The sequence below is a fragment of the Lathamus discolor genome, chromosome 12, assembly GCF_037157495.1.
Source record: "Lathamus discolor isolate bLatDis1 chromosome 12, bLatDis1.hap1, whole genome shotgun sequence".
In the NCBI taxonomy this organism is placed as follows: Eukaryota; Metazoa; Chordata; class Aves; order Psittaciformes; family Psittacidae; genus Lathamus; species Lathamus discolor.
Window position 1 is genome coordinate 1,385,789 of NC_088895.1, and position 16,891 is coordinate 1,402,679.

Below are 16,891 nucleotides of genomic sequence, written 5' to 3' on the forward strand. Positions count from 1 at the left end.
AACCTGATTTATACAGAACAAGTCTGTACCAGCCTCGAGTAACTACATCAGCCACTGAAAATATTCTGGGGTTCTTTTTTTTCAGGAAGAAGGGAGAGAATGCAAAGGAAAAATGAGCTCAGCAAATGTGACCAGGGAGCTCAAAGACTGACTTTTGGATGCTGAGATACCATTCCAATGCTCAGCTTCCTGAAGCAGAATCTGACATGGCCTTGAAACACCAAAACCCACCAGTGAAGGAGCCAAATGTCTCCTTTTGGCATTACATGGCTGTACTTCTTACATGGATGCTCAAACCTGTCTTAAAAGGCATCTGCCATCCCCACGTGTCAGAAGGTTTTACTGTGTTTTACACCATTTGTCACTGCTTTCAGCCAACACTTTTGACCATATCACCTTTTTATGCTTTATTTACATTACAGGGGCTCATGATTATGATAGGAACTGCTGGACAGGGAATCTGCCCCCCCCAGCACACACTGTTCTCCACCTACCATCGTTGTAGTAGAGGAGTTTCATGGTGAGGGTAACATCACTGGGAAGTGGGCCAAGGTTTTGCATTAGCAGGTAGAGTTTCCGGATCAGGAGCCTGCTGGCCTGTTTAACATCCTCACTGCATGCCCCATCCACAAAGCTCACTTGGTTGCTACAATCAGAAGAAGAGTAACAGATTTGTTTTCCTCAGCCATGAATATTCACGACCTAATTACAAATACAGAGCACCCACTGACTTGTCTGAAACCACCAGCCCAAAGCTACAATGCCAGATCAACAGGGAAGTGAAACATGACAGGGATGGGGTGGCAGCTCTCAGCTAGGAGGCATGGCATTTACATTTGAACAGACTTTGTAGCTGGGGCAATGGACCCCATTATACAAATGTCATGACTCACTTGTTTGAACATGATTAAATTGGATCAAAGGACCATAAAACAAGTGCCTTTCACCTCAGCAATTTCAGGAATGAGAGGAATGAGGTGAGAATCCCATATAAAGCCGATTCATCACAGAGGCTATTTTGCAGCTTGAAGAGAAGTGAATTGCATGTTCTCACTTCAATTCCACGGAAGAAAAACTAGCTCAGAAGCACATTCTTCCAAAGTGACTAAGGGGCATTCCTCTCACCTCCTTCACCCACCCAAATGTCAGCTGGGCAGCCTAAGCAGGCAGTCTAGACTGAGATAACACCTCACAGGAGTGGGATGAATAGGCCTCTGGAGGAGTTTGTTTCTCCTGACTACAGAGGTAGAGGAGATGAGCAACTTAGATCAGCAGCTGACTTCACACAGTTGAAGATGGACTGGATGAATCACTACGTGACTAAGGAACCTGAACTTCCTTGACTTTCAATGAGAAGGGGCCATAAAAACCCCATAGCTCCTTCATTACATCACTGGAAGCCCACTGGCAGGTGGATGACACTATACACAGGCTGGATGGTCCTTAACACAATCATCCCAAAGTGCTTTAATAGCAATAAGTAACCTGTGAGAGCAGAGAGGACCCCAGGGCAGAATTTGACTGATTAAACATTGGAACAACAGCTTCTTTAAGACTCATTTTTCCTTCCAGTTGAAGCTTCTTGGCTTGTTGTGAAAACAGAGGCTGTTGCTTGACTACCAGGGTACAGTTTGGTAGGCTTCAAACTGCTGGTGGCACAACCCTGTGCTGAGCATGTAGCACCATTAGATTAATCCTGAATGATCAGAAAGGTGCATCAACTGAGAGGACCAATGCTGGCAATGCCCAAGGTGGAGTAAAGAGAATGCAGGGCCTTCCCTCCCACCTCACCTTACAAGTCTTGGGATTAGCAGGAAGGGGAAGTGGAAGGAAATGGGAAGTGGAAGAAGTATAAGCAAAAAAAGAGATGAAACTTCCATAGGAATTAACAGGTCAAGTACTGGTTCAATACGGGAATAATACTGTGAATTTGATGGAGGAATGTGTTGAAAGGTACAAGCTGAGGAACTGCTCTGAAGGACTGGGATCCATGGCAAGGAATTCCTCCACAATCCAGTCAAAATAAGGCAGAAACTATTTAGGAGAAAGGTTCCCACTTTCAGATCTGAGGATGCAGAGCCACAAAACATCTCTCAAGGAATGATTAACTTGGAGTTTGCACATGCCAATAACCACTCCAGGCGTGCCAAAGCAGTGTTATCAGCCAAGGGAGCTGATAGCAAAGATGACACAATCCTGATCAATGCCAGAAGGTCACTTTATTAATGACTGCAGGTACACGTGTGACCCTGTGACAGCAGTGTCAGTCACTGAGGAAACAACAGAGCCCAGGAATCCCATGCCACAGGCTCTGAAGCCTCAGAGCAGTAATGAGATATCAACAGAGTAGACAGAAACACAGCGGCAGGATTACTCAGCCTCTCCTTAGCCACACCAGGGGATGCGGAGCTCCATCAGGAGACTGTTATTTCTTTGATCTGAGAAAGGGTGATTAAAAAATCAAAGTGCTCAAAAGCCATCTATTCCATCCATCTCTGGGGCCCCAACACAAGAGGGACATGGAGCTGCTGGAGTGAGGCCAGAGGAGGCCATGGAGATGATGCGAGGGCTGAAGCAGCTCTGCCCTGGAGCCAGGCTGAGAGAGCTGGGCTGGGGCAGCCTGGACAAGAGAAGGCTCCTGAAGGGGAGACCTGAGAGCAGCTCCAGTGTCTAAAGGGTCTGCAGGAAACCTGAAGAGGGGCTTGGGACAAGGGCCTGTAGGGACAGGCCAAGGGGAATGGCTTGAACCTGCCCAAGGGGAGACTGAGCTGAGCTCTTAGGCAGAAGCTCTTCCCTGTGAGGGTGCTGAGGCGCTGGCACAGGGTGCCCAGAGAAGCTGTGGCTGCCCCATCCCTGGCAGTGCTCAAGGCCAGGTTGGACACAGGGGCTTGGAGCAAGCTGCTCCAGTGGAAGGGGTCCCTGCCCGTGGCAGGGGTTGGGACTGGAGGAGCTTGAAGGTCCCTTCAACCCAAACCAGGCTGGGATTATCTTATGATTATCTTTCAAATCAAAAAGGTCTCCTCATTCCCTCAGTGTAGGGAGGACAACCGACAGCAGCTTCAAAGCAGAAGCAGAGGGTACAGTTCACAGGACACTCCAGACTCAGTCACAGTTCAGATTTTCCCAACAGAAAATCATTGTGCCACATACTATGGATTATTTGGATGTGCTTTGAGAAAGAGCAGCAAATGGCACACAACTGAAGCATTGTGGAGGAGCTTCCTGAGGAGCACACAAGGTAGCAGAGCTCTCTTGCTGCACAGGCGGCTTCCAAGGCCCAAACCTCCATCTTTCTATAGCAACTGCAGAAGCAAACTCAAAAAGGGTTAACTCTTTTTCTTTGCTTTGGTTACAGCCAACGGCCTCTGACAGTATTTATTTGCAACTACACAGATTACGGCCTACTAAGCACAGCTTTAAAATATCTAACAGACAGAGAGAGCCCAAAAGATGCAAAACCCTGCTGCTTCCTGCCGCACAGTGTGCAGCATCGAGTGAAAGTTCTCTCAGGTCACCCACGCAAGACTGCTCAAGCAGAAGACACATAGGCAAATGCCCAAGGAAAAGCAGTCCTAGGTGCAGGGTCATAGTGAAAAGAGAGCAAACCTGGAAAAGCTGCATCTGAACACACCAGGCTGCCTGGTGGAAGTGGCAGAACACTTGCTGAGGCAGTAGCAAGCTCAACAACTGAGCTGGTTTCTGCATCACTTCCCTGATAAGGCGCCAGTTCTATCAGCTGTCCTTAATTCAGTTCTGGGGCACTATGTTGCAGTGTTTCTGCTCATCAGCTCAGGAGTTCATACCCTGTAGGGTGAACCCCCTCTGATAGTATTTACAGCTGCTCAGGCACTCAGACATGCTCTCATCATAAAGTGCAGTTTCTCCCTTGTGCTTCAAGAGCACGGTTTTATTTCTGAGAAATAAACCCAAAGCATTACCTGATGATGTCCATCTGGGGCACTTCCTTTTTGTACTTGAATTTGAACTGGTACAGTTCAGTCACTGTCTACAGATATAGCAAAAGAGGGGAAAAGAAAATATAGGTCATCTGTTACTGTAGCAAGTATAAAGATGTGGCCTAACCTTAGCAGTGAACTTTGACGGCTTCAGGCCAGAGCACACCATTAACTAAGTGATGTGACGACAGCATTAACTCTATTATTCCTTGCAGAGGCTTTGGCACATTTTCTTAGCAGCAACTTCTTACCTAGCACTGAAAAAGTCACCCCAAACTGACAAACGTCCTGCCTCCTCCTTCCACTTCCTCTGTGCCCTGACTCCCCAGCCGAAATCTCTAACCAGCCCCCAGGGCAGCCAACCATCAACACATCTCTCCATCCCCCCTTACTAAAGGAAGGACTGTGAGCTCCGTGGGTGATGCAATTACAAGGAAGCCTGGCTCAGGAAAACAAGGGCCTGAAGGATTCTTCCTACTGGGAAATACAAACAATATTGAATGGGCAAAAGTTGCTGAATTTCCCTGGTCTTTCTGAGGGAGATAAAAAAAAAAACCCTTGATGATTTTCCAGTTAAAAGGAAATGGTTTGCTCTGATTTTAGAGAATAATGAGGAATAACAGACAACTTCACCACAAGAGAAATGGTCTATTGTAGTCCAATTCCATGCCTATAATCCACTTTTTCCACAGGCAGTGAGGTCGATTTGTAGGAGCTCAGCTGAGCCCTTAACTCTGAGCCTTCCTTACAAATCCAGCCTTGGGACAGACTAAACTCTTGCTCCCTCCCCACATGCTGAGGTGGGACACAGCAGAACTGTCCTCAGGGGAGCAAAGATTCTGCTGCTCCTCTCTGCGGTGCTGTGGAGATCACTTCTAGATCACACTGCCCAGTTCCTGCACTAGCCAGATGTGGATAAAATGGAACCACTACAGGAAAAACTGAAAGGACAAGGATAGGCACCACCAACACATGCAGCCCAGGTCTGAAATGATGCAGAACTTCAGTCCTAAACCCCTCTCCATGAAAAACCAGCTGTCTTTTCAGCACTGCTCTTAAAAGGATGGTTCATAAAAGAATTCTTTGGAACTTCCCATTTCTTCTCTTCTTTGGGAAAGAAAACCAAACCTGGGAACATGCCCATTAGCTGCCTGTTAACATCCCTGCCTGAGGCCCAGACGGGCCCACAGCCTCGTGCCCAGTAGGAGTGTTTGATCACAGTCCAGCTCACTGAGCTGTTGCTCTGCAGTGAAGGCAGAAGAAGAGAAACGGGGTCACCAGGCAGCTACGTCAGGGTAGAACTGAGGCCTACAAGGCCACTCTGAATACAAATCTACTCACCCATGCCTTCAGTTGCCTCAAAGATTAATTAAGACTCTTTCTTACCTCCGGTTCCTTGGGATTGGTGTAAATCTGTGGAAGAAAGCACAGTGAGGCCATTCTCCCCTCAGATAGCTTGACCCAGTGCGAAGTGCCTAAACAATGATATTTTTCATTTTACAGCAGAGATTGCACTATCTTCAGCGTGGGATCAGGGAAAGGAATGGCTGAGCAACAGCTTCCCTCTATCAGCAGCCAGCACTTACCACTTCAAAGACAGGTAGAAGACACTCATCTGTGTAATTGTGGAGGAATGAGGTGAATTCCCATTCCAACCCTCACAGGCAACTCTTGATGCCTGAGATGGAGCTACTCAGATTATGCACGGAAGAGGTGCATAGCACAGCTCTTGGGGCTTTACCAAGGGCAAAAGACTCACTACAAAACCACCAACAGTGTGTGTGTGGTTTCTTGGGGATCAGATTAATAAGGAGGACTCTTCTGCAAGGGGGAATGGAGAAGACACAGCAGCTTCCAAGGCCAGAGGCAAGAGTTTAAAGGAAGCAGTGATATGAAGCACATGGAAGTGCTTCTAGGAGTTTAAGGATGCATGTGAGGCATCGGTCAGGAGTATGACATACTGAGAAAGATACTCCCATGCAGCCTGGGAATTCATATTTACCATATTCCAGACAGGTCAACGCTCTGTTACAAACCACATACATGCTGACTGCCCCTTAAAAAAGGCACAAGAGGGTTGACACAACCTTGACTCCATATCTCTTACAAGCAGAGGGGAGAAGAAAACCAGTTTACTTACTGCGAGGACAGCAGTGTGCAACTAAGGAGGGAAAAACAGAACAAAGAATCAAAACCTAAGCTTACTGGGCAAGGAAAAGAAAGGCAAAATCTAAGTGTCTGCAGACAGAGAAGGAACAGACACAATCAACAAAGTGGGAGTTAGAAGACAGATTCTCCACAGCACAGCATCAGCAACACCTAGTGGCCAGTTTGCTTTGGCTTTACTTGCCATTTCCCGAGGAAACAACTGCAGGCTCCAGACTTTCCCCTTGGGACTCCTTTGAAACATGTCTCCAAAGGCCACACTGATTTGAAACTCTCTTACAAGAGCGTCTATCCTACTGAAGACTAATATTTGATCTCTGCTATGAAACTTTCCAAAGGTATTTGGTGAATCCTACAGCAAGGAAATGTAGTACTCTCAAAAACAATTTTACAACATGCATTAAGCAGCTCCATTTTTCCCCTTAATCCTTGTCAAATAACAATTAATTTGTGTCTCAGAAATAGCAAAGACCTAAATATCCCCAGGAGCTGTCAGGAAGTAATAAACTGAGTTCACAACATGTTGAATTATCTTATGCATGTTGACACTTGTACTGATGTGCAAGAGCCCATCTGATCATCAGTGCCAAAACCAACACCACTTCATCTCATCGAGATGAGAGGTGGTTTGATGAGCAGTGCTGACAGAGATGACAACAGTTGGTGCTTTTTCCTGTGCAGAGCATTTTTTATGTGAGAATCAGCAAGGAATATGATGATTTACTGGCTGGTTTTGCCCTGGAACCAGTTACATACTTGACTTGATGAATTACTTTCCAAAACCAGTAATGAATTCTGAACTCAAGAGAAAAGCCAGGAGGGTTTCAGAAGATGAGAAGAAGGGAAAAGACTTGGGGAAAGGAAATGAAGGAAGGCAGAAGCACACAATAACCTCTCTCAAGATCTCACTTCTGAGAGGCAGTGTCTCTACCAATGCATTACAGAATGCAAATGTAGAACACAGAACTAAGGGAAATCCATTTCAGGCTACAAATGAATTCACACACCACAGACAAGCCTAGGGAGCAGCAGCATTCAGTACTTGGACTCAAGGAATAAAATTCCAAACCTCACATGTATACACTCAGGGCAGGGCCTCCCCCCCCATCCCACAGCTGTAAAGGAGTGTTGTGTCCATGCAAGATCACTGCAAAACTATAAACCATGAATGGAAAGAAAGCTTTGACCAGACTTCATTAAGAAACAGGAAAATCCTGTATAAAATGGGAAGAAAACTTACATATTGCCTCTCCAAAGCATCAAAACAGCCTTGGATCCTGCCAGGGAAGAAACACATTAACACTAACCAGCAAAATAGATAGCTCCTGATCTGCAAACACACACTCATTAAACACAGTTTAAAGTGCTTTTTGTTTTCTGGAATTAGGACAAGACAGTAACATTTTGGGCCTGTAAAGTCCTTTTCAGGTCAATCATGCTAAAGGCACTGTCCTCCCACCTGCATCTGTGCATTGCCATACTTCAGGACAGTACCCTGTCAGCCTAGAGGCCACTTACGTCCCAGCAAAGACAAGGATTGGAAGGGTAAGGCTGGGGCTGGTGACCCTATGCTCAGTGCTCTGTTCCAGCTCCCAGCCTGACCTTTGATGGCTCTTTTCCCATCAGCCTTGTACAGAGCTTGGCTGGAACTCCCATCTGAACACAGCCTGACACGTCTGTTCTTGTAAAGTCCTGCTATCTGATGCATAGCTTACAGCTATGGATTCTCTCAAAGTAGTAAATATCGTTTGAGCTGGCAATGGTGAGATATTTACTCTCTGAGTCAAGTGATGTGCAGCTAGGTGTCTCCTTAGCACGTCAAAGTCAGATTCTGCTTGTTGGGAACATGCCAACTCTGAAATAGAATCAGACTGCTTTGGGTTGGAAGGGACATTAAAGCTCACTCAGTTCCAACCTCTTGCCACAGGCAGGGACATGAGCTGTAGGGCACTTAGACACACAATTCCAGGCAGATATAATACTGTACATACTAAAACCCAAGCTACAAGAATCCCTGTATAAGTGAAGCTAGAAAAGACTAAATCAAACAGACTCAACCTCATGATTTTTGTCACCCTCTCTCAGTGCTTACACTGCCCACGTGCGCTCTGGGGCCTGACCATGACCTCACTACAGCCAACACCTCAACAGACCTTGAACTCACATGGTCTTGGGCAGCTAATTCTGGCTTAAGTACACAGGCTGCACACTGGGAGTTGCAGCACTGGCAGAGTCAATAGTGCTGCTTGGCTCAGGGCTCTCAAATTCAGGAAGAAGAAGACCACGAGGGCTTGAGGTCTTGCTATTCAGCACAACCTTGTCTTGGTTTCGCTGTTACTCACTCACCACTTGACTATCTGCAGTGATCCCAGACAGCTTTTATCTTCTCGCAGAATTTTTAGACAGAGGTCTGCAAAACCAGATTTAGCACATAGTCAGAGTCCTTATCACAGCTCTGGGGCAAACAACACTGAACCAAAGGCAGTCATCCTCCCTTTTTTGGATAAAACGCTTTATCTAGAGATCCTTCCGGAGCACAAACGTTGGTTTGCCACTAAGTCCCAGGTGGGCAGACACATGCTTATTGCTGCATTTTCAAATATGAAAACTTTCCTCAGACGCTCTGGGCTCTCCCACAGCTACAGCTTCATTTCAGAACCCCAGCAGCTTCCAAATCTTCTCCCTCCTCTTCTCCACTCCCACCTATTCTGCCATTCCCTAACAACACCTTTAAGTCTGCATTTGGCTTTCGCCAACATCCGTATGCGGTGGAGGACTGTGCTCAGAATAAACTGCTTCTTGTTAAGCTTTTCCACACAGCTCCTTCCACCTCTGTTTTCAAGCATTTGGAATAGCCAGAAGAAACCCATCCTACCACTGAAAAGGTGAATTAACATCTTTGGGTTCAGCCAAGGAGCCCTCAGAGGCAGGAGCAGGCCAAGTGTTCACAGCCTTGATCAAAAAGGCACTTGAAAGACCTGACATCCAATGACAAAGGGTTAGGTGATCAAGAGCCAATCTGGGACTTCCTGTGCCCTCAACCAAGTCCACCAAGTACAGGTGACCATGTTTCAGGCCACCTAACTCCATAAGGGAGTTGACTGGAATGCAGTGAGAGATTTCACACCCTACTACCACATCTCGAATGAGCACGAGGATGTTGATGAATCAAAGCATCACTAATTCCTGTGATCCTATGACAACACTCTGGTTCTTAAGGTTCTTTTTGTTTTCTTAAAGCTCTGATTCCCAAAGCACGTGTGACTATGTGAGACAGTTTTCGCAGAAGAATAAAGCCCATCACAATAAAACAAACAAATGTACTTCCAGTCTCGCAAGGAAAGCTGAAAATAGGAACCTGAAAGGCTCAAAACTCCAAAGGGAAATAAACCACACCAACCAGAGTTAATTTTTAAAAACTGACTGCTTTTAAAGTGACTCCTGACTCTGAGACCTGATTCACGGGGCTGGCAATGCTGAGGGGCTATTACAGACCAAATAAATCACTAACAGAAGAACCAGCACCTGCCAACAGCCCTTGGTTGTCTTCGACACTGCCTATCTTACACAGAAGCGCTGTCTGTACCCGCACCTGAGGAGCCCTGGTTGCTGACTTCCTAATAAACTGAACTCCTACACCTCTGAGCAGCTGGAAGCTTACATGTAGAGCAGATTATAGCTAAAACACAGCAAGCAGAAATAAGAATTCAGCATCAAGTGAATGCGTTACCATCCAAGTATCGAGTTCCGTACGAGCTCTCAGGGAAGAGCCCTCTCATGTAGGTTATACAGGACACAGAGATGGCCAGGAGCCTCTTCACCAGCACCACCGACTGCTGCTCAGTAGCAATCTTGTTGGGGAACAATACTGATTCCTGAAAAAGAGAAGGGCAAAGCCCAAACCAGCACCATTTTAGTAACACAGGCATTACCTTTAGAAACAAACTTTTGGCAGGTGGAAAAAGAGGGTGACTTGGAAATGTAATGTTCACATTTCTCTGGTCTTCGTACTACACAGGGAAGGCTCCTGTCTAACATGGGTGGGATTAGGAGTTTTAAAGATAATTATCTACAGATCTGACATGATTTATTCAGGTGCAGACCGCACTGGTGGGTCATTTCCTCCTCTTTTATCACAGCTGACCATTTCCACCCCCTACTGCACCAATCCTGGCACTGAAGAGACAACCGCCCCTAGAAACACCAGTGTGTAGTTTTCTGGCAGCTCAGCTCTCCCCAGTTCATTCTGGAGCCAAACAAGTGCTTGTGATGGTGTGGCACGCACTGCTGTGCCCAAGTTCACTGCCTGCCACAGCTTCTCCGGAGACCTGGCAGCAAGCAGAGCCTGTCAGCACTGGAGGCAGACCCAGTTTTCAGAACAATTTTAGCTCAGAGCTATAAACAGAACATGTCTGGGACTGGAGCTGCTGTAAATACCAAACACTGTGTGACTTCAGCATGAACAATCTCAGTGGAAAGTATACTCAATTTAGTTCCTCTATGAGTTTGTTACTTTTCTTCCTGCTGATAAAGCTCTGTGCACACCTCATGAGCTTACATTTCTTAGGCAAATACATGTCAAAGCCCCATGCTGTATCTTTCTGGACTCACTAAACTGGAAATAATCCAACCAAGAACAGGGCAGGCAACAGGAAGTGTTCAGCACCTCACTAGGCACAGACATGCCAGGTCCAAAACAGAGAGCTGAGGTTCACAGGACCATCACGTTTCAGGGTTTTTACCTTAGAGGACTTCTTCTTTTGCCTAGTCTGTAACAGCTGATGAGTAGCCATTTGATATATTTAAAGACCTGTCTTCCGCTTGTAATTATAACCTGAAAGGAAGAGAAGATAGGAGATACCTGGAAAATACAGTCATTGCTATTTCACATCTTCCTTAAACTGAGATTCTTCAGCTTATTCAGGTCTCAAAGCAAACTGTCAGCCAGGACAGGTAAAGCAAAACCAACCAAGGATACAGCACAGCACTGCCTGAGAGGCTGCACAGCAAGAAAACTCCCTATTTACGGTGAAAGGATCAATAGTAGTTGAAATTCAGGCCCATGACTGTCAGCTGGTGCACTTCAAAACGCATTCCTCATATTCCAAACCACAAATGTTAATTCCTACAACCATTAAGTAGTGTGAAGGGTGAATGTGAAAGAACTGGAAGCCTGCCAAGAGAAGCCAACATTTTAGCAAGGGTAAGCAGGAAATGCACGAACATCGGTCCTGGCTGGAATAAAGGAATGATGCTTCTGGGACACCTTGAAGGGGAAAGGAGAAACACAAAGAGAAGAAAGCCCACATTGTTTCAATGAGAGCGGGCCCTGTTGGACAAGCCTGGATTAAAGAGGAAAATGCTCTTTCCACAAGGATGGAAAGCAGACCGACTAAGGCAGTAACATGGACTGTACATGCTGGGCACCCCGGTGAGGTGCTTGACTTTGCACCAGCTGACAGATCGGTTAAAAACTTCCATGGACGTTGTTAAAACTGTGCTAACCGGGAGGGAAAAAACGGCTTGTGGGGAGATCCCAACACCCAGCTGCTCATGGGGACATGCAGTGAAAGGGAACCCCGCAAGCAGGGGTGTTGCCGGGTCCACATTTCTCCTCACAATGAAAAGACCAGCACAAACAGGGCGGGTCGATTGAAACCCTGACCCACAGCAGCCTTGCCTCAACACAGCTGAGCTCATCTTGCTCTGCATTTGTACCTCCTCAGCTTCTTTCCATGCCAGGCTCATTTCCATTTGTTGGCAGTCATTAAGACATGTTGATTGGAACATGTTGACAGCTTTCATGCTAAATTTAGCCCTTCATTTAGTGAGGAGGAGAGAGTGCAGCTACAGAAGCGCATCCCAACAAACACACACCTGCAAAGTGCTGCATATGTTAAAGACTGGAGGGAAGGAGTCTTCTTTTTGTACTTGCGATTGGCTGCGCACTGTGGACGCGACTGGAATGCATCAACAGCAGACAAAGGCACTATTCCAACGTGAGGTTATTCCCTAAATAAAGGTTATTTAAGTGAGGCAGATAAGAAAACATGTTCCCAACAAGATACCACACTCAGGATTGATTTATTGTGCCAAGGGAACATCACCTGCACTGAGCTTATCTGCTCCAGCCGGGCTGTCTCGGCACAGGGAATCCTCCAAGGCTCCAACGGCACCGTCTCTCCTTGACCAAACCTTGCTTGCTCCCAGGCTGCGAGAGGGAAGAGGTTCCCCACAGCCAGCGCTCATCCATGAGGGTCAGGAAACCCGAGTGAAGGGGGAGAAACTGAACCTCTTCCCTGCACCCCAAAACCCCCATTCCCTGGGGACCCCCTCAGCCCTGCACCCGCACAGGGGCTGCCCCTGATCACCGTGATCCATGCGGTGCTCTGGGCGAAGGGGCCTTAAAGCTCCTCCAGCCCCAACCCCTGCCACGGGCAGGGACCCCTTCCACTGGAGCAGCTTGCTCCAAGCCCCTGTGTCCAACCTGGCCTTGAGCACTGCCAGGGATGGGGCAGCCACAGCTTCTCTGGGCACCCTGGGCCAGCGCCTCAGCACCCTCACGCCTGGGCTGCGAGGAGGCTGCAGGAGGCCCCGAAACGGCCGCCACGGCCCCAAGGGCCCCTTTGGAACCCTTCTGTGCTCTCAATGAGGGGAGGCCCAGGCCCCACGCGAGGCCGGCACCGGGGCCGGGTCCTGCCCCTCACCCGCCGCCCCCCGGCGCTCGGGGCCTCCCGAGGCCCGGCCCCGCCTCCCCCCGCTCGGCCCGGCCGGGCCCGAGTACCTGAGCGCGGCCCCGCCTCGGACCCGCGCGGCCCCGAGGGCGGAACCGGCCCCGGCCGGCGGCGGGCGGGGCAGGCGAGGCCCGGCCCCTGCGGAGCCTCGCGTGCTGTGAGTGAGGGCTCGGGGCGAGCGCTGCCGGGGAAGGGGCCGTGCCCGGGGCTGCAGGGGCTTTGGGGCCGCTTCCGAGCCGTCCCCGGCCGTGGTCCCGGCTCACCCCGCCAGGAGCAGGGCTTGCGGCATTCAAAGGCAGCAGGCACGTCCTTGGGAGGTTCTGGTACTGCCGCGGGGCAGGGGAGGCTCCTGGTGTCATCCCAAGCCAAAGCAACGGCATCAGGAGCTGCTTTGTGTGCCCCGGAGCCTTTTCACCACCGCTCAGTTCCATTGTAACGACGGAGAGCTCCTGCCACAGGACTCACCTCAGCTCCCCTCGGGCAGGTTCAAGCCATTCCCTTGGCCTGTCCCTACAGGCCCTTGCCCAAAGCCCCTCTCCAGGTTTGCTGTGGGCCCACTCACAAAGGTGCTGGAATGCCGCGCTCTCCCCAGTCTCCGATGTACAGGATAACCTGGCTCACCCATTCTGCCCCGTTTCCAGGCATTTCGTTATCCTTCGGATGAGGAAATGTGGTTTGTTCTCATCTCTACCCCGCTGCCATCCCAAGCAATCCGGGGGGATGCTGCCCACTTCCCCCCTGGAATGCCGGTGATGGTTTGCCCAGCTGGCAGGGCAGGACACGGCGTTTCCGGAGCGTTTTCCAGGCCCTGTCTGATGTCTTTCCAAAGACCTTTTCCCTGGTTCCATTGGGAACAGCTGCAGGAAAGCTCCTCCCCGAGGGAGGGGGGAAGACACCATTGATGTTCAAGAACAACCTGAGGACACTGGAGCCGTGGTGCTGCTGCCCGGCGAGGAAGGGGCTGGAGGCGATGGCCGGGGCACACTCGGGGCTTTGCAGGCTCGTGTTCACCTCCCATCTACCCTGGTGGAGATCCAGTGCTCCATGGCAGCCAGGTCACATCCTGCCTCGTGGAGAGGTGCCAAGCACCGAGTGACAGAGGAGTCAGCGCGAGCACAGGCAGCATGTCGGCGTGCAGGAGGAACGCGTGTGGGAGACCTGGAAATGCCCCTTGCAAGGGGAGGAATGGAGGCCCTCTTCCATGAGCAGCCCAAGACCGGGAACCAGTACCTGGAAGATGCTTTGCTGCGGGGTTACCTGCGGACACACTTCCTGCCGAGGTCTGGAGCGCGCCGCTGTGCGCAGCCCAGGTCGCTGGCTGAGGCTGGGAACTGAACGTGTCTCTTGGCCCTGTTGTGCCTTCCAGCATGGAGCTGGGGGGAATTTATCAGCCTTCTCTAAAACTTGTTCGCTTTCACCCAGTAAAGGGGTGAAAAATACTGCCAGGACATGAACAGAAGGGGCTGAGGGGGGTCCTGGGTGTTGTAATACGTGTTGTTTTGGGATCGTCATTTGTTGCCTGATGGCCTGGAGAAAGACATTTCAGAGCAAGGGAGAAAGCTGCCCTGCTTCCAAACTCTGCTATGCGCATCCTCTCCTCTCCCCCAGGGAAGAGGGGCTTTTAAGGACGTTTCTTCCCGAAGGAACGGGGCTCTTCTCAGCTGGGTGTTCAAGAGGCTGCAAAGGCCATCGGGGTTTGCTTTTCTCAGCACAGGTCGTTGGCTTTTCAGGGCTGATTTTCATCCAGAGAAGGCTCTGTACTTACTGCAGGGGTGTGGAGAGGTGGGTGAGACCCTGAGCTGTGGGTCTGTGCTCCGTGAGGTCCAGGCCTACAGGAACCCCTGGGAGGGGGCAGCTCATCTCACTGGCTGTGCTCTGCTGTCTCAGAGCAGAGTGTGACCTCCCTCCATGATTTACACCAGCAGAAGCAATACAATGACCTGTAAAGCCACTGGGTGTTGAGGGCAGAACCTGGCTTTCAGCGATGCTCTCCTTGCTCTCCTGGTCTGTGAGGCCCTGCAGAGTGTGGTGGCAGCGCTGGGAGCTTGCTTTTGTCACAGCCATCTCAAAAGGTAGGGGTGAGGCCCCCATAAGCACCACTGTGGCCTTCTTGCCAGAAGAGAAGACCAGAAAGGAGGATGCCTTTGGGCAACCATGAAGACCTTGCTCCATCTCTGCACCTTTGGAAGAAGCACGATTCAGATCTCCCAAAGAATAAAAGGGTCAGTGCTGTCTTTCACCAGAGCCAAGAGCTGCTCTTAGCTCCTTCCCAAGGCAGCTGCAAAATCCCCCTGGGGATCAGCAGCCCGTCCCTTCGTTCCTGTGCTCCGTCCCAGCGGGGCAGTGTTGCCTCACTGCTGAAAGGCAGAGCTCAGGCTCTGCTTCATGCAGCACCCGCTTGCCTGCAGCCCCGGAGCGAGCTCTCCATGTCAACACCTTCCTCTCCAGGAGAGCAGCGGCAGATGAAGCTCTGCGTGTCCCACTGAAGCAGGCACCACGCTGGGGTAGGTTCCTTTGTGTTCAGTGGTGAACACAGAATGAATGGAGCAATGTGAGGATGATTTCTGGAGAACAAAGCACCTGCTTTTTCTGGGTATTGTTTTGAGCTCTTGCTCTTTGATCCTTCTGAAAATACAGCCTTTAACAGAAAGGTTTGTACTGTCAATACGCAATAACATGCACGTTTCGCATACGCTCATCCCAGGGACATCCAGGATTTACAGATGTCCTCTCCGTACCCTGGTGCAGGTGTTTTGGAGTGCACAGGCTGCTGTGTGTCACATTCAGCAATCACCACCATAGGAGCTCTGACATTGTTCTGTGCTCAGAAACAAACACATTCACTTGGGCAGCACTTGGTTTGTGAGGGTCAGGGGTGAGCTCCCAGCTGGGGCGGTCAGGGGGGGTTAGAAACCATGGATGAGGTGAAGGAGCTGTTGCAGTTTGGGCTCTCTGTGGTGTGCTGACCGAGAGACCTGCATGGTAGAGTCATTCTTCTGCCCATAGAAAAGCAGTTCAAAGGTTTGTGTGCTTCAGGGATCAGCAAAATTCATGACCCTTGTACTGGGAGGTTGTGCCTGTAGAACAACCTTCGGATTGCTGTCAAGGTGCCAGGCACTGGAGGCATACACTGGTCCCAGCTGAGCTCCGCTGACAGCAGACGGGTGCAGTGTGAGCTGTGCCAGTTGACAGGGCTCTCACGTGTGGATTTGGCTTCTTTTGTGATTTTTAACACCATTTCACCATTCACCTGAAGGAAAACTGGTCTGAGGATGGAGACTTCCAGAGGAGTAACTGGACAGTGTGTGGTGATCCTCGTTACACACACTGAATGGCACAGCCATGAACAAATCAATCCTATGGGATGGAGCTTAATGAAAAGTCAATACGGGAGAAACAGGAGAGGAAGAAGCAGTGTTTGTATTTCATCACCAGCAAATTAGTGTGTTTTATAACTGCACTACTTTGGGTACAGCAACTACAGCACTCACCTCCATAATTGTTCTATGGGGAGGAACCGAGCATCTCTTGGTGAACAGCAAAACATTCCTCTGATGAAAGCAAGTGTAGATCAGTGCCCCTCTGACCCCCACCACAGCTTTGGGTGTATTTGTGCTGATGGAGGTCCAGCAGTGCTGGAAGTTGGGCCCACCTGGCCTGATTTGAATCCTCTGTAAGTGAGGTTAGTGAAGCCTCGGCAGCATTCCTTGGCTTTGGCCACAGCAGTGAAGAGCACTTGCAGAACGCAGTTCCTGTCACCTTGAAATAAGTGTTGAGGAGGGTTGGAATGAACCCCTGCTCTGCGGGTGCCAGTTTCCCTCTGTTAACTACAGACACACCGCTCTGTCATAGAATAGTTAGGGTTGGAAAGGACCTCAAGATCACCCAGTTCCAACCCCCCTGCCTTGGACAGGGACACCTCACACTAAACCATCCCACACAAGGCTTCATCCAACCTGGCCTTGAACACCACCAGGGATGGAGCACTCACAACCTCCCTGAACCCCCTGTCCAAGTCAGCTAAGCCTGACTGAG

At 49.6% G+C, this 16,891-nt stretch overlaps 2 protein-coding genes across 25 annotated transcripts in view; one reads left to right on the forward strand and one right to left on the reverse strand.

Moving 5' to 3' along the window:
• HORMAD2 (HORMA domain containing 2) overlaps positions 1 to 13,681 on the reverse strand; it is a 26,940-nt gene extending 13,259 nt beyond the window's left edge. The window contains exons 1-11 of one of the 8 annotated variants that reach the window (XM_065692382.1): positions 13,478 to 13,679; positions 12,230 to 12,333; positions 12,000 to 12,134; positions 10,865 to 10,956; positions 9,853 to 9,997; positions 8,469 to 8,532; positions 7,363 to 7,399; positions 6,097 to 6,117; positions 5,343 to 5,369; positions 3,939 to 4,006; positions 495 to 646 (exon numbers count right to left, since the gene is read on the reverse strand). In XM_065692382.1, the coding sequence (XP_065548454.1) occupies positions 495 to 646; positions 3,939 to 4,006; positions 5,343 to 5,369; positions 6,097 to 6,117; positions 7,363 to 7,399; positions 8,469 to 8,532; positions 9,853 to 9,997; positions 10,865 to 10,915 (565 nt within the window). In that variant the 5' untranslated portion in view covers positions 10,916 to 10,956; positions 12,000 to 12,134; positions 12,230 to 12,333; positions 13,478 to 13,679. Of the gene's footprint in view, positions 1 to 494; positions 647 to 3,938; positions 4,007 to 5,342; positions 5,370 to 6,096; positions 6,118 to 7,362; positions 7,400 to 8,468; positions 8,533 to 9,852; positions 9,998 to 10,054; positions 10,213 to 10,864; positions 10,957 to 11,999; positions 12,135 to 12,229; positions 12,334 to 13,321 lie in introns of those variants that run through there. The other 7 variants (XM_065692383.1, XM_065692384.1, XM_065692386.1 and 4 more) reach the window with 7 other exon arrangements.
• LOC136020825 (acyl-CoA dehydrogenase family member 11-like) overlaps positions 13,673 to 16,891 on the forward strand; it is a 17,538-nt gene continuing 14,319 nt past the window's right edge. For 16 of the 17 annotated variants that reach the window (XR_010615508.1, XR_010615509.1, XR_010615510.1 and 13 more), the window contains exon 1: positions 14,206 to 15,078. Coding sequence is in view for 5 of the 17 variants with exons in the window: in XM_065692379.1 (XP_065548451.1) it covers positions 14,995 to 15,078 (84 nt within the window). In the remaining 12 variants the exon portion in view is untranslated. Of the gene's footprint in view, positions 14,137 to 14,205; positions 15,079 to 16,708; positions 16,719 to 16,891 lie in introns of those variants that run through there. The other variant, XM_065692381.1, reaches the window with a different exon arrangement.